At 44.0% G+C, this 14,412-nt stretch overlaps 1 protein-coding gene across 4 annotated transcripts in view; it reads right to left on the bottom strand.

Annotated features, from left to right (window-relative positions):
* Positions 1-14,412, bottom strand: part of Plxna2 (plexin A2) — a 198,767-nt gene that overhangs the window by 91,174 nt on the left and 93,181 nt on the right. For all 4 annotated transcript variants that reach the window (XM_076548301.1, XM_006986754.4, XM_076548303.1 and 1 more), the window contains one exon: positions 12,477-12,611. In XM_076548301.1, coding sequence (XP_076404416.1) covers positions 12,477-12,611 — 135 coding nt within the window. The remainder of the gene's footprint in view (positions 1-12,476; positions 12,612-14,412) is intronic.

The raw sequence follows: 14,412 nt of genomic DNA, 5'->3' as shown, positions 1-14,412 counted from the left end.
ACCCTTAAGAACCCTAGGAGCACCTTGTTTACATCATTAAACATCCAGGGGCTTACATTCCTTATTGGTCTGACATTGGTGATTGTCTTTCAGGAGAGAGTATTCTTGGAAGGACACTAGTCTGCTATACACTACACAGGGCAGTGGCACCAAACTCCTTGGACAGGATGCTTTTTTTTCTGTCCAGGGGTATTTCTTCTGCTGCCCCTTGAATGAGTCTGGGCTCTGGAACGATATTGGCATTCTTTAATTGGGTTTTTAAACAGACTCCCACCTCCTTGAGAGTGCCAGGTTAGGAGGGGCCTGCCTTTCCTAGAGCCTGGGGCACTTGATGGAGAGATTGCAGGATGGGAGCAGGCACAGCAGGGGGCACTGTATTCAGCACAGTGAAGGAGCTTCCACTGAGGAGGCCTGGTGCAGAGGCCCAATGCTGCTGTTTGCCAGCTTTGCTGCTCTGGGCAAATTAGCAAGCCAGACTTAATTTCAGTTTTCTTATCTATAGAAAAGTCTGGGAAAATAATACTCATTAGCTGAGGTCATGTTTGTAAACTAAAAGAAGAAAAACATTGGCATAAATGTTAGATTTCAACACATCTTTAGTAAAGCAGAGCTGAGAGGCCAGGCAGCCAGTAGAGTTTACTCTATAGGTGTGGTTGTAAGTTGAGTCTTGCTCTGCAGGACTTGGCCTGGTGATAGGCATGGGACATAACCATAAAAACATAATTACAATGCTAACATGTATTAAGCAGGCATGCCATGCCAGGTGCTTCTCTGAGTGCTTTTACGACATTAATTCATTGAATTAATTCATTGAACACTCAAGCAGAGTCCACAAGTATGCCTGCCCATTTACAGATGAGGTTACTGAAGCAGAGAGGTGAAACAGCTTGCTCAAGGCCTCAGTGCAGTTAGTGGTGGAGCTGGACTTAACCAAGTTCTTGATGATAACTGCTCATAGTAGGTGACTGTCAGCTTCTTTAAAGGTATATTCTTTGTTTTCAAAGCCACTTCTGAGATCTAGGCCCCCTTTTCTGTGAAACAAAGGGCTGCCCTTCTCTAGATAATCTCTAAGGCTCACTAGTTCTGGATCTGTGTGTCAAGACAAAGAGATCTCTTCTGGAGACTCTAAACCTGAAGGAATTAGTGAGAGCACTTCCTGAAGGGCTCAAGTTGCTTCAATCACTGAGCACCCTGCCCACATTCTCTCTGTAACCTACTTTCATTCCACTCCTTACCGTAGAATTTGATGACCCTCCCTAGGGTAGGTATCCTGTTTTTTATCTCTACACAAAACTGATACTTAATAGCACTGTTGTTATAGTGAAAAGAACAGGAAGAAATCATAAGGAGACTATCTCCAGGGCAGACCTATTTATAAGATATTTGCTGGACCATTCCTTAGAAAGACAGCCTTGTCCAAATCTGCATATGCAAATGACTTACCAGTGGACAAAGCTATGCATTATACATGGTAGACAGTTAATGGTCTACTGAATGAAAGAGGCTGTATATGCAAATGATATGCAAATCTCTCCTAGTTTAATTTGACTCTTGGGAACATCTTCAGTGACTCTCTGGGGCCTAGGTTGTTTAAATTTTTTAAATTAAAACTTTGTACACACAACCAGTGCTTCCTTTTGCATATGCTGAATGAAGCCATGGTCAAGTAGGTAAAGGAATGCTGGGCTGAGCCAGGTTAACTAGCATTAGCCCTGGTTTTCCTTACAATTCAGATTATAGCCAGGGCAAGCTAGTCCTTTCTCTTCTCTGGGCATCTGGAATTAAGATCCAGTAATTTTCCCTCCTCCTGTCCTTGGAGGATCACTATGGGCAGTCAGGGTGTCAGCCATCAGCAGTTACTAGAAAGAGAAATCAAAGCCCCTGCCAAAGCTCAGAGGACAGTCCCCAGGTCCCTGCTCATTTAGAGCAATGCAGGTTTTTGGCACCAGTCTGTCCAGCCTGAGCATTGTGTTTAATCACTTCTTTCCAAACCAAAGGACTTTAAAATAAGAGGCTGGAATTCTCTCTCTAAAATACAGCAATCCAAGTGTCTGATTAATAGGGTAGGTTAGCAGTTCTTTTCCCTCAGGTGAAAACATTTATTTTTAAAAAATGCTCCAAGAGAATATTAATAGCCAACAATGATCAGGGTCAGCTTCTGGGCTCCTTGATGCTGGTGATGAGGGAAATCAAAACCCGGGGGGAGGAGGCCACTGCTGGCTCCTTGTACTGTGCTGCTGGAAGCAGGATTCTGCCCTTTCTTTGGGAAAGACACTGATCTGAGTGAGACTCAGCTCCCAGGCCACATGGGGTTCCATATCCTTAAACAGAAACATGTGTGCACCAAAGGCTTGGATTGAAAGTGACACATTCTAACCCAAAAGTGCAGCAGAAACTCTCTTATCCTCACTTTCCTAATCCTCAAACTCCGTAATTCATCAAGTCCCTCAGGCTCAACTCTCTGGCAACCCCCAACTCTATTTTTACGTTCCCCCTGTAGCTGAGCCAAGGCTCTCAGGCCAGAAAAAGGGGGATGCCTATGATAGACACCATTTGCCTTGTAAAACCACACTTAGGCATGCTCTGTCTACACTCAGGAGTCTTCTCTCCTGGACTAAACAAATAACCACAACCAAAATTAACAGTCTGAGGTGTCAGGGTGCAGGGGACAATGAATCTGGAAGTGTCTTCAGTTTTTGTTTCCCTTACAAGGTACTTGGGTAACTTAGGGGACTTAGAAATTCAGCCACTTTGGCTACAGGCTTACTATCCCAAGTGTGAACATAGCTCTTTTGAAAATGGTTATTTTCGGTCCTAGAACCAGCTTTGTAATTATTCAAAGGGACTCCTCCAGACCAGTGAAAACAAAATTGGTTCTCTGGTGAAGCTGGCTGAGTATTGCCATCTCATAAGGTAGGAAACTGCTCTGACCTCCAGGTTCTTTCCACACACACACAGGGAAAAGAGTATGTATGTTGGGGGAATATTGGGGGGCAGAGATGGAGACAGGAGAGCTAGTTCTCTGCCCCCATTGGAAGGGGGTGCTTCGTAGTCTGTGTCTGATAACCCCAGGGTGAAGTTCTCATTGCCCTACCACTTGCAAACTTCTTAAGACAGGGTGGTGAACCTGTTAATATCCTCCAAGTATGCAGAGTAAGGAATACTTCTCCGTGTCACAGGGGAGAGCTATGCCTGAGAGCTGGGACAATGTTGTCACAGGAAGGTCCATATTTTGACTAGGAATGTCCCTTTACTGTGACCTGCTCCTGACAGAGTCCATTTTCCAGAGGCACTTTTAGGGCTAAAACCGATGTTTTTAGCCTTTTTTTGGGACTCACATAACCTCAGCCAATAAGCAGCTTGATGGAAAACCATTAGTGTGTCCTCACACACTTGTGCTGACCCTGGATCTAAGTGCTGGATGCTTGCAATACTAAAAGTACCCATAGAGTATTTCTCATCTGGGATCAGAATAGGCCATCTCTCAAGTCTTGGCCAGCTCTGGTGTTCTGTGGCCCATGGCCCTGGCAGACAGGGAATCATGCAGTTGATCACTCCATAGTCTTGTTTCTTAAATTGTATCTATGGACACACAAAAATCTCTGGGGGTGATGGTCACTAGAGAGGAGGCAAGTAAAAGAGATGAGGAGACTTCCAAAGCTAATCCAATTTCTGTCTTATTTGTGGGGGCTTCTCATTCTCAGAGTCAACAGCTAACATGTCAAACATGTTAGAGACTGTGTCAGAAACTGTATTGGGATTGCCATGTTTTAAGGATGCCCAAAGCACATGTATTGATGCCAGTCCAGTCAAAAGTCCAGACAGTCTTAGTCCCTTGTTTATTTTTAAGTTTCATGTATGTGTGTGGTGGTGGTAGGGGTGTAATGCATTTGAGTACAGTGCTGGTGGAGGTCAGAGATGATATCAGATTCCCTGGAGCTGAAGTTATAGGTGGTTGTCAGCTGACCATCAGGAGGGCTGGAAACTGAACTTAGGTCCTATGCAAGAGCAGTACATACTTTTCGCTGAGCCATCTCTCCAGACATCCTACCATCATTCTAGTTACTCTAGCAGTTTATGTCATTCCCCAGGCTGTGAAAAGATGTCTGTGTTATCTCCATAAAGTTTGAGGTGGTTTGTAATATAGTAAACAGAACAGTGTGCCAATACCACTGGTATATATAAGGCCACTTGGATTGGGTCTGAGTGTTCACAGGCAGAAGAGGTTTATTCTGTCTTTGTCACTGAGCTTGGGGCTTGGTTACATACTTGGAGAGGCCCTTGGAGGTTCTCTTCAAAACCAGGCGTTCATACATGTGGCCTATGGCATGAGGATAATCTAGCTGGAAACCTCTCCCTCCTCTCCACAGATGCTTATATTCTGGCCTCTTGGCCTCATATATAGGCTGCCTCTCGGTGTTCTGAGAGAGGGACTATTTAGTCTACTGGGCACATTGCTGGCTTTTAAAAATAAATAACAGGTTATGAAAATGCAGCCCAGTTTGGCCAGGCCAGAGTCTTCTGGTGGTCCACTGAGATGACGACAGGTTGCAAGCTGTTCTTGGGAGCAGGGGTTTCCCCAGCCATAGTTTATAACAAACACTCTGGTCCTCTCTGAAGTACCAGGAAGTTTTATTAAAAATACCATTGACGATGAAAGTCCAGACTGCATGTTGGAGACACACAAGGCACTTTACATCTGTTATCCTCAGAATACAGCTTTATTAGACCTAATACACAGGTAAAACAACTGAGGCTTAGAAGAAAATTACATAATTTTCTAAAGTTACGTAAGTGGCTGTGCAATGGTGGTGTCGTTCATATACACCAAATCTTAAACTCCATGGGATTTGTCCTCTCTAGGCCTCCAAACGAAGAGTAGAATCCCAGGCCCCCCGCCCTCTCCAAACATGTCACCCATCTCTAGCCCTCTGCTCTTCCCAAGGCTCTCTCCAGCCTGCATGGAGCCATTCTGCACGGTGACTCTCCTTTTCCATTTCACCCTTCGCTGGATCATTTTATGCCTCTATTCCCTCTGCTAATTCAATCTAATTAAAGTATAAAATAGAATAATTGCTTCCATTCCTACACTCTTTTCCCATCTACCCTGAGGACAGAGTGGTATTCCCTTTCTGGGAGTGGCCAGCCTGACAAGCTGGGTTGGAAGCAGGCTGTGCCTCTTCTTTTCATCATCTTACTTGCTGTTTTACTTGGCTCCCAGCCTAACGTTCCCAGCCTTGCTGACTGACTTCCATTAGACACTGAGGGTCTGGGAGCAAGTGGTATTTCTGTTCATGACATCTGCTGACTTACTGCTGAAGTTGGGGTAGCTTTCTAGGGAAGAGCTAGCCTTCTCTTGATGGAACACCTGGGCAATTAACAGCAGGACTAGATTTTTGTTTCCAAGTTTCCTCCTGGGACTGGCCAAGCCATAGATCCATTAAGAGTACATTAACATTGACTTGTTAGGCAGTGGCACTAATGACTCAACACTTCTTACTAGTACTATGTCTTAATTACATTTAGTTAATTGACACACACACACATATACATGAGAGAGAGAGAGAGAGAGAGAGAGAGAGAGAGAGAGAGAGAGAGAGAAGAAAAGAGAGGAGGAGGAGGAGGAGGAGGAGGAGGAGGAGGAGGAGGAGGAGGAGGAGGAGGGAGAAATATCTGAGTGCGAGATTGGATGGCTCTAGCTTTGCACAGAGATGGAAACCTCTCAAGGTAGAATTGGAAAACTGATTCTACTCTCACATTGTCTCAAGGATATAACAGGTACCACATCTTTGGGAAAGGGTGAGAGAACAGGAAGATAGAGGGAAGACATAAGATTACATTGCCCATATGCAAAGGGTCTAGTCCAGTCCCATGCAGGTTCCACAGCTGTTGGTACCAGGCTTTGCTGACTCCACCAAGGGAGAATTTACCCTTTTGGAGGAGGGGATGAGGGGTGGGTGGGTGGGTGGGTGGGAAAGCGGGAGGAGGAATGAGAGGGGGATCTGTGGTTGGTACGTAAAATGAATAAAAAATTTTTTAATAAAAAAGATTACATTGCCCATAGTGTATTACAAAGTGAAATTATCAAAAGGATCCTTCCCATCATGTCCTATGAAATTTGGATATGTCTTGAGTGTGCTTCACAAGCCTGACAAGCTATAAAGTACTGTAGGGGCTTTAAGGGGACTGATAGTGGTATGTAATTAAATCATTGAAGGTGCTGTCCTTGGGGAGATACTGGTTCTTACAAAAGTGCTGTTAAAGAGCAACCCTAGCTCCGTCCCCAGCTCTCTGGCTTCTGGTCTTATCATGTGATCTCCCCTTCTCAAGCATGTTCATGTCATCGATAATTCCTAAGATTCTGTGACACAGGTAAGTGGTCCCTACAAGAAATTAGACCATGCTGTTTTGACTTTGGCCCACAAACATCTTCACTTTATAAGTTACCTAGTCTTAGATATTTTGTTACAGTAACAGGAAACATACACTTTCTTGGCCCATGAACATACTCTCTGATTACCAAATTCCTATTCAGTATTGTGATCATGGATAAGGGAAGATACTTTTTTCCCCTGAGACAGGGTTTCTCTATGTAGTTTTGGTGTCTGTCCTGGATCTCACTCTGTAGACCAGATTGGCCTCAAACTCATAGAGATCCTCTGCCTTCTGAGTGCTGGGATTAAAGGCGCGCACCACCACCACCTGGTGGGAAGATACTCTTAGGAGCACTTGGCTGCATCCATCTTTCCTTTAGAAAGATCTTGCAATCTAATGTCAAGCTTATCTATGTTGCTACTGAGTACATTATTTGCAGAAGAACATGAAAATTGATCTATGTATGAGATGTGTTCCAAAACTGAGAAAATAAAATTCAAATTATAATGAAGTTATCTGAAAAAATAATTTAGAAAATTATTAATGTATTCTTCAATAAACACTTTAAGTAGCAGAAGAGACACTTCATGACAATAACCTAATTATGGTCATTTCATCTATTATGACAGTGGTTCTCAACTTTCCTAGTGCCGAAGTCCTTTAATACAGTTCTTCATGCTGTGGTGACCCCCAACCATAAAATTACTTTCATTGCTACTTCATAACTGTAATTTTATACTTTTATGAATTGTAATATAAATATCTGTATTTTTCTGATGGTCTTAGATGACCCCTGTGAAAGGGGTCACAACCCACAGGTTGTGAGAACCACTGTATTAGAATATCAGTTCTGTCCTCCCAAAATGACCATAGAAATCATACAGAGTTAAATGAAAAAAGAAACAATCATCCAAAATTCACCAATAATTGATGAAAAGGTATTTTTTATTCATGATGTAGACACATTATAAACTGAGCAAAAAAACACCAACGAAAAATTACCAGAACCCCAGGGTTATTCCTAAAGACTTCACAGCACAAGAACTATCCAAGACATATAGGAAAAGAATAATATTGAAAACTATAAGAAAAACACAAAGTATCAAGGAAGACATATATTCTGTTGATTCAGCAATAATAAAAATACATTTATTTCCAACTTTATTTTTAAAAGTCCCAAGCCAAGACCTTGCTAAGTCTTGCTAAGATCTGGGAGATGCCAGAATTAGACTGACACCTCTGTCTTGGAAGTTTACCTTCCCAAGTCCCTGAGGAGTTAATAGACCAGCCCCCTAGGAAACTGTTGGTAGAGTCAGGACTAGAGGCTCCAGAACCTGGGCCTCTTGGCTCAGGCCAGGCCAGCTATCTCTCACACGCCATTTTCTTCATCCTAATAACCACACCTCTATGTACCTAGTAATGGGATTATAGAGAGTGAGGGCTAGAGGTGCCATATGGAGTCACATATGGGTATGTATGTGGCCTTTGATGCTGAATAAGAAGAGAGTCTTCATTTGTTATCTCAACTGATCTCACACTTTTCTGCATGAGATACACTAGATTAAGTGACTTGTACAAGGCAACTCAGCTATAAAATTGTGAGATGGGACCCAGGACTTGGGGCTTCAGAGATATCTCATTATTTGATTCACATCCTTTAATTAACAAAGGCATAAGCTAAGGTTGTGGATAATGTAAAAAGTAATGGCAAACACTGGGAGAGAAAACAGGCTGCCTGACTTTGTTCTTACTGATTGTCCTCCTAGCACACATTAAACTGTGTCCTTTACGAGGCCATACTGAGTGTCAATACTCTGCTCCATGGCCTCAGACAGATGGGCCTCATGAGCTGCTCCTGGCCCTCAGCCCTGGATTACCCCTGCTGAAGTCACCTGGCTGCTTCTTCTGCATGATTTACAGCTCCCCAGGTAACAGGCTTCTGAGCTCCATCACAAATCCCTCTCAGCCTCCTGACTGCCCCACTCCACTTGGTACTGGGAGCTCCTACTAATATCTCACTTGACCAGATTCAGCCCCATGGCATTAAACCCAAAGGCTTCCAGTTTCAGCTCCCCATGGCTGGCTGCTACTCAATCTGTCTGGTTCTGACTATAACAAGAACAGGGCATCTGATGCAAAAGACAGGAGGAATGAAGGAATATTTATAAATGAGATACGTGATGTGGCTAGGGCTGATGCTTTCAGATATGGACCAAGGGCTCATTATGTACTTGAAGCCTACCCAACAGCCTCATTTCTGACCCAGCCTCTCTTCTCAGCCACCTGTGCAGTGCGAGAAATAGGATCCAGGACTTGAGCACATCAGGCAGGCTCTCTGCCACTGAACTACACCCCTTTCTGCCTGCATTTTATCACATTATTTTCAAAAAGCATCCCATTTAAGAAAGATATGCTGCCGGGCGGTGGTGGCGCACGCCTTTAATCCCAGCACTTGGGAGGCAGAGCCAGGCGGATCGCTGTGAGTTCGAGGCCAGCCTGGGCTACCAAGTGAGCTCCAGGAAAGGCGCAAAACTACACAGAGAAACCCTGTCTCGAAAAAACCAAAAAAAAAAAAAAAAAAAGAAAGATATGCTACCTTTTTTTCCCCCTCACCGTAAACTCTCATTGGTCATTGCTATTTTTACCTTGGTTTTCATGTGTCAATAGGCTCAGGGAACCCAAGTGTAAGTTCTTGCCCAGATCTGTTTGGTCCTTAGGCATACAGAGTGTCTGAAAATACTACCAAAGCAAGGTCTCTTCATCCCGTGTGGCCACCCTTTCACCTGGCTCTATCTCTCTGTCCCTCCATTTTGCTGTCTGTAGGTAGTTTTGCAGAAGCATCTGGGTGTTGGCCATATGGCTACAGGGTGTTATATTTTGGACAGGAGGATTTGATGAATTGTGATTGTTCTTAAAATGTAGTGCTTGGATTTGAATGAGAAACATCTACTTTCTTATTTAAAAATAACCCTTTGGGGTTGGGAGAATGGCTCAATCAGTAAGTGCTTGCTATATGAACATGAGGATCTGAGTTGGACCTCCAGACCCATGTAAACAAAAGAAAGCTACACATATATAACCCCAGTAGTAGAGAGCATAGTGAAGCTAAACCCTAGAACTTACAACCTGTCAGCCTAGTTATTTGTTGAGTTCTAGGCTAGTGAAGGACACTGTCTTAAGAAATAAAGTGGATGGTGCCTGAGGATTGACAAGAGATTGGTCTCTAGCCTCCACACACACATAACACATGCATATACACATATACCTCCATCCAATAAATACAAAGAAGTTTCTGCCTTAAAAAAAAGAGAATAGGAAAAAAATGCAAGCACCCATAGAAATGTATCTGATGGTACAGATCTCTGGGGACATGTCTCCCTCATTAGATTGTAATCAATTTAAGGGTAGCAATCAAGCCTCATTTGTTCTGATATTTTCCCAGTACTTTGTTCCCAATAATTATCTGTCCAGTAACCCTTTTCCAAGACCCATTGGCTATTTTATGGGCTAATAGGCCAATGTTTATTTCTAGGACTGCCTTACCCACTCTGGGTTGGCAAAGCTTCCCTCAGTTCTAGTAAGTTCTCAACTGGATCTGTTTATGCCTCAATTGCAGGGGCCACACGAATAAAGGTAGAAAAGACAGGTGGGTTCAAGAGGATCTGGATGTAATTCGCATGCAATTAGCATATGATTTGTGTCACCTATTCTCAAGAAGTAATTTTCAAGTTAGAGCTGCATCACTGCTTTCCTTAATGCCACCATGCACCCATCCCCTTTTCTTCATTCCTGCTCAGCCCCTCATCTGTCATCCCTTGATCCAGATTCTTTATCTCTGAAAAGAGAACACACAGAACTCTGGGAAGGGTGAAACTGACCAAGGACACTGGAGTCTTTGAGGAACATTCAAGAAAGACATAGGAGATACCTAGTGAAGGGGTGGGTCCTCCAGTGTGGTTGTCTTCCCAGTCAGTAAGCATAGCCTTAGCTCTGAGACAACCTCTTTCTTTTTTGTCCTCCTCAGGAAAAGGGTAATACCATGGCTGCTGCTGATCCATGGTTATCTCCTGATCAAGAGGATAAAACAACCAGCCATGCTTTCTTAGAAAATTGGGAATCAATCTCCCCCAAGATCCAGCTATACCACTCTTGGGCATATACCCAAGAAATGCTCAATCATACCACAAGAGCACTTGCTCAGCTATGTTCATATCAGCATTGTTTGTAATAGCCAAAACCTGGAAACAACCTAGATGCCCTTCAACTGAAGAATGGATAAATAAATTGTGGCACATATACACAATGGAATACTACTCAGCAGAGAAAAACAATGACATCATGAGGTTTGCAGGCAAATGGGTGGATCTAGAAAAAATCATCCTGAGTGAGGTAACCCAGACTCAGAAAGACAAATATGGTATGTACTCACTCATAGAAAGATGCTAGATGTGGAACAAGGATGACTGGACTGCTACTCACATCACCAGTGAGGCTACCTGGAAAACGGGACCCCAAGAAAGACACGGAGAAATGGATGAGATCTGCATGAACAGCCTGGACATGAGTGGGAGCAATGAAGGGCAAGGGTTGAGGGAAAGAGAGCAGGAGATCCTAGCTGGATCAAGAAAAGAGAGGGAGAACAAGGAATAGGAGACCATGGTAAATGAAGACCACATGAGAAAAGGAAGAAACAAAGAGCTAGAGAGGCCCACAGAAATCCACAAAGATATCCCCACAAAAGACTGCTGGCAATGGTCGAGAGACAGCCGGGACTGACCTACTCTGGTGATGGGATGGGATGGCCAAACACCCTAATAGTTGTGCCACAAACCCCATCCAAGGACTGAGGAATCTGGATGCAGATATCCATGGCTAGGCCCCTGGTGGAGCGCTGGGAGTCTAATTAGCAAGAAAGAGGAGGGTTTATATGAGCGAGAATTGTTGAAACCAAGGTTGGATAAAGCACAGGGACAAATAACCAAATGAATGGAAACACATGAACTATGAACCAAAGGCTGAGGGACCCCCAACTGATCAGGCCCTCTGAATAGGTGAGACAGTCGATTGGCTTGATCTGTTTGGGAGGCATCTAGGCAGTGGTACCAGGTCCTGGGCTCGTTGCATGAGTTAGCTGTTTGAAACCTGGGACTTATGCAGGGACGCTTGGCTCAATCTGGGAGGAGGGGACTGGACCTGCCTGGACTGAGTCTATCAGGTCAATCCCAGTCCTTGGGGGAGACCTTGATCTGGAGGAGGTGGGAATGGGGCGTGGGCTGGGGGGAAGGGGAGGGGGCAGGTAGGGAGAGAACAAGGGAATCTGTGGCTATTATGTAGAACTGAATAGTATTGTAAAATAAATAAAAAAATATGGAAAACAAACAAACAAACAAAAAACGACCAGCCATGGCTAAGCACTTCACCTAGTTTCCTTCCTCTGAGGATCTGGTAAACCCCATCATCCCTTCTTCCTTTTCTTCCCATAGTTCCCTCTTCATACACATGGAGAAAAAAATATGAGCTGAAGAATAATTCCTTCCCTAGGTCTAGGAAGATAGGCTTGCTCAGTTGCTACTTTGCAAAGGATTGAGGCTTCTCTTGTGGGGTTTCCAACCTTTGTAGGTAGTTTCAGCTTTCCAGAACTGACCAGCTCCATCCTGCATCCAATCTCAGATTCAGGACAAGATTTGATTTCCTTCTAGGGCCCCATCTCAGTCCTGTCTTCCAGGAGCCAGCCCAGCCTGAAGGCCTAGATTATTTACACCTCTTTGGCTCCCATGAGCAGCCAACTCTGTGGGCCTAGGAGCAGTAAATCTACCTCCTAATCACACCATGCTGTGGGGCTCAGTCTAGCTTTTTCTTGCAGGGCTTTTTATCACTCATGCAGACAGGGGCTGTGGCCTAGAGAGAAGCCTCCGGGAAGAGGCTGGGCTTGCAGCCTCCCTCTACCTCTCTGCAAATGCCATAGGGCTCTGCCTTTCTCAGAAACCCTGCACAGTAAGCTCAGAGTCTCTGTCGTAGGACAGAATAACTTCTGACCACAGCTGATAGGCTATCAGAGGTTTCCTAGAGTTTGGAAAGGAGAGATGTGTATCAGCACTTACCTGTCTCTCAGACATGACATACAGGTAGAGCTGATTGATAGAGAAGGCCATGTCCCGGAGGATGGGGCTCCCATCTTTGAACACAGAGACCATCTCATACTGGACCCCTCCATGGGGGGGACCATCAGCTCGAATCTGCAAGAAAAACAAATTCCCCTTAGTACTGACACTCAGCCTTCTCAGTGACCATCTGCTTCTACTTGGAGGGGTGGCTTACAAAAGACATTTGCTACCCCTTCAGGTCATTGCTTTGAAAGAAGTGCTACTTATGTTAAACTCTTAATCCATTCTCAATCACTCTCAGTGTGCAGGGCCTGAGATTTCCCTCCTACCCTGTTTCCCCCTCTCCCTCTTTCTTCCCCCTCCCTGTCTCCTTTTTTTCTCCTTTCTCTCACATATTTGGGGCCAGGATTACACTGTGTAACCCAGTCTGTGCTCTAACCCACGATCCTTCAGTTTTTCCAATTCTTGGATTACAGGCATGCATCATGCATCACCATGCCCAGTTTTGGTCTGGGATTCCTAATGGTGGTTGAATTGTCTTTGAATGCATATGAAAGAGCCTGACTGTCCCTGTGCAGTTGTTCCTGTGTGCATTTACATCTATTTACATTATTTGTGATGTGCCTATGTAAGTGAGTGTCAGTATCTATAGATTGGAGAGTCAGTATCTATATACAATACCCTTGTCTTAGGCTGACATGGGGGGGGGGACAATTATGCAGATCATCAAAAATCTTGTTGTCATCATTGGGAGACTGAAGATTTCAGGCCTTGTAAATCTTTCTGCCCCTAGATGTCAGTTGGCTGTATTTGTAAGTTACATAGGGAGATGAAGTATGCTTTTTTTTGTCTTTTGTCCCACCCCAGGACAGTAAACAAAAAGGACCTTAATGTCATCATTTACCTAAAGCTCCTCTGCCCAGGCTACATACTTGAGCTTATCTTGTGAGTTTTTAAAAAATGTGAATTTCAGAACTGGACCCATGAATCAGAATCTTTGAGAGTATGGTCCATACCTAATGCTCTTATCCTGCCACACTCAGAATTACTTGGAGGGGTTGGGAAGTGTGTGGCTGAGCCAGACCATAGCCTCTGTTTTGGTGGGAGATTCCCAGTAATGCTGAGGCTGTTTGCACAGAAGGTGGAGAAAGACTAATCTGGCTGATCCCTATATGTCCTCAAGGAAAGAATTTCATGTAAGGAGTTGTTGGCAAGGAGTCCTTGGTGTGAATGGGCTCCATCCACAGTTCCATCCCATATCAGCAGCTTGCCATTCACCCCCTACCCATTCTCCTACTCCAGCTCCCCTGTCCCGTTCTACCTACATACCTTCTGACTCAAGTCTTGCCTCCCCTGAGAAGGCCCCTGCCTTCTGATAATTAATTACATCAGCTGGTGCCCTTTTTTTCTATTAGACATGTATCCTAAGATTATAATCAATTGATTTGTTCACTGTATCTGTATTAGCTAACATGTATTGACTTACTACTTGAATTGTTCTTTAATTGCTTCCAATATGTGTAGAGTCATTAACATTGTGAAGGTGGATATGTGTTTTCCACTTTCCCTATATCCCTCTGAGGACCTGCATGAGGCTTAGACACAAACTGTGATAGATACAGGGGAATGCTTGAGAAACACCTTTGAAAGGATATGAACTATGATCCAGCTGACAGATAATTCTGATTCTTTAGTGAGATCCAAAAATATTTACAAGATAGGTAGAATTGCTTTGTTTTCTACACCTTTCCATTCTCTTCTCTTTAACTGTTTCTTTTTTCTATACAAGTAATCCTCATACTCTGAGAGTTTCTAAGGGTGGGACACCATGATGTAGTTATTTCAAGGGTTCACCTTGGACCTGATACTGCAGTAACATGGAAAGAGAGTGAGCAGAGGAGAATTCAGATCTGCCTGGCTAGGTGGGGAGGGT

Source organism: Peromyscus maniculatus, chromosome 11, assembly GCF_049852395.1.
Source record: "Peromyscus maniculatus bairdii isolate BWxNUB_F1_BW_parent chromosome 11, HU_Pman_BW_mat_3.1, whole genome shotgun sequence".
In the NCBI taxonomy this organism is placed as follows: Eukaryota; Metazoa; Chordata; class Mammalia; order Rodentia; family Cricetidae; genus Peromyscus; species Peromyscus maniculatus.
This window is presented reverse-complemented; position numbering and strand designations above follow the sequence as displayed.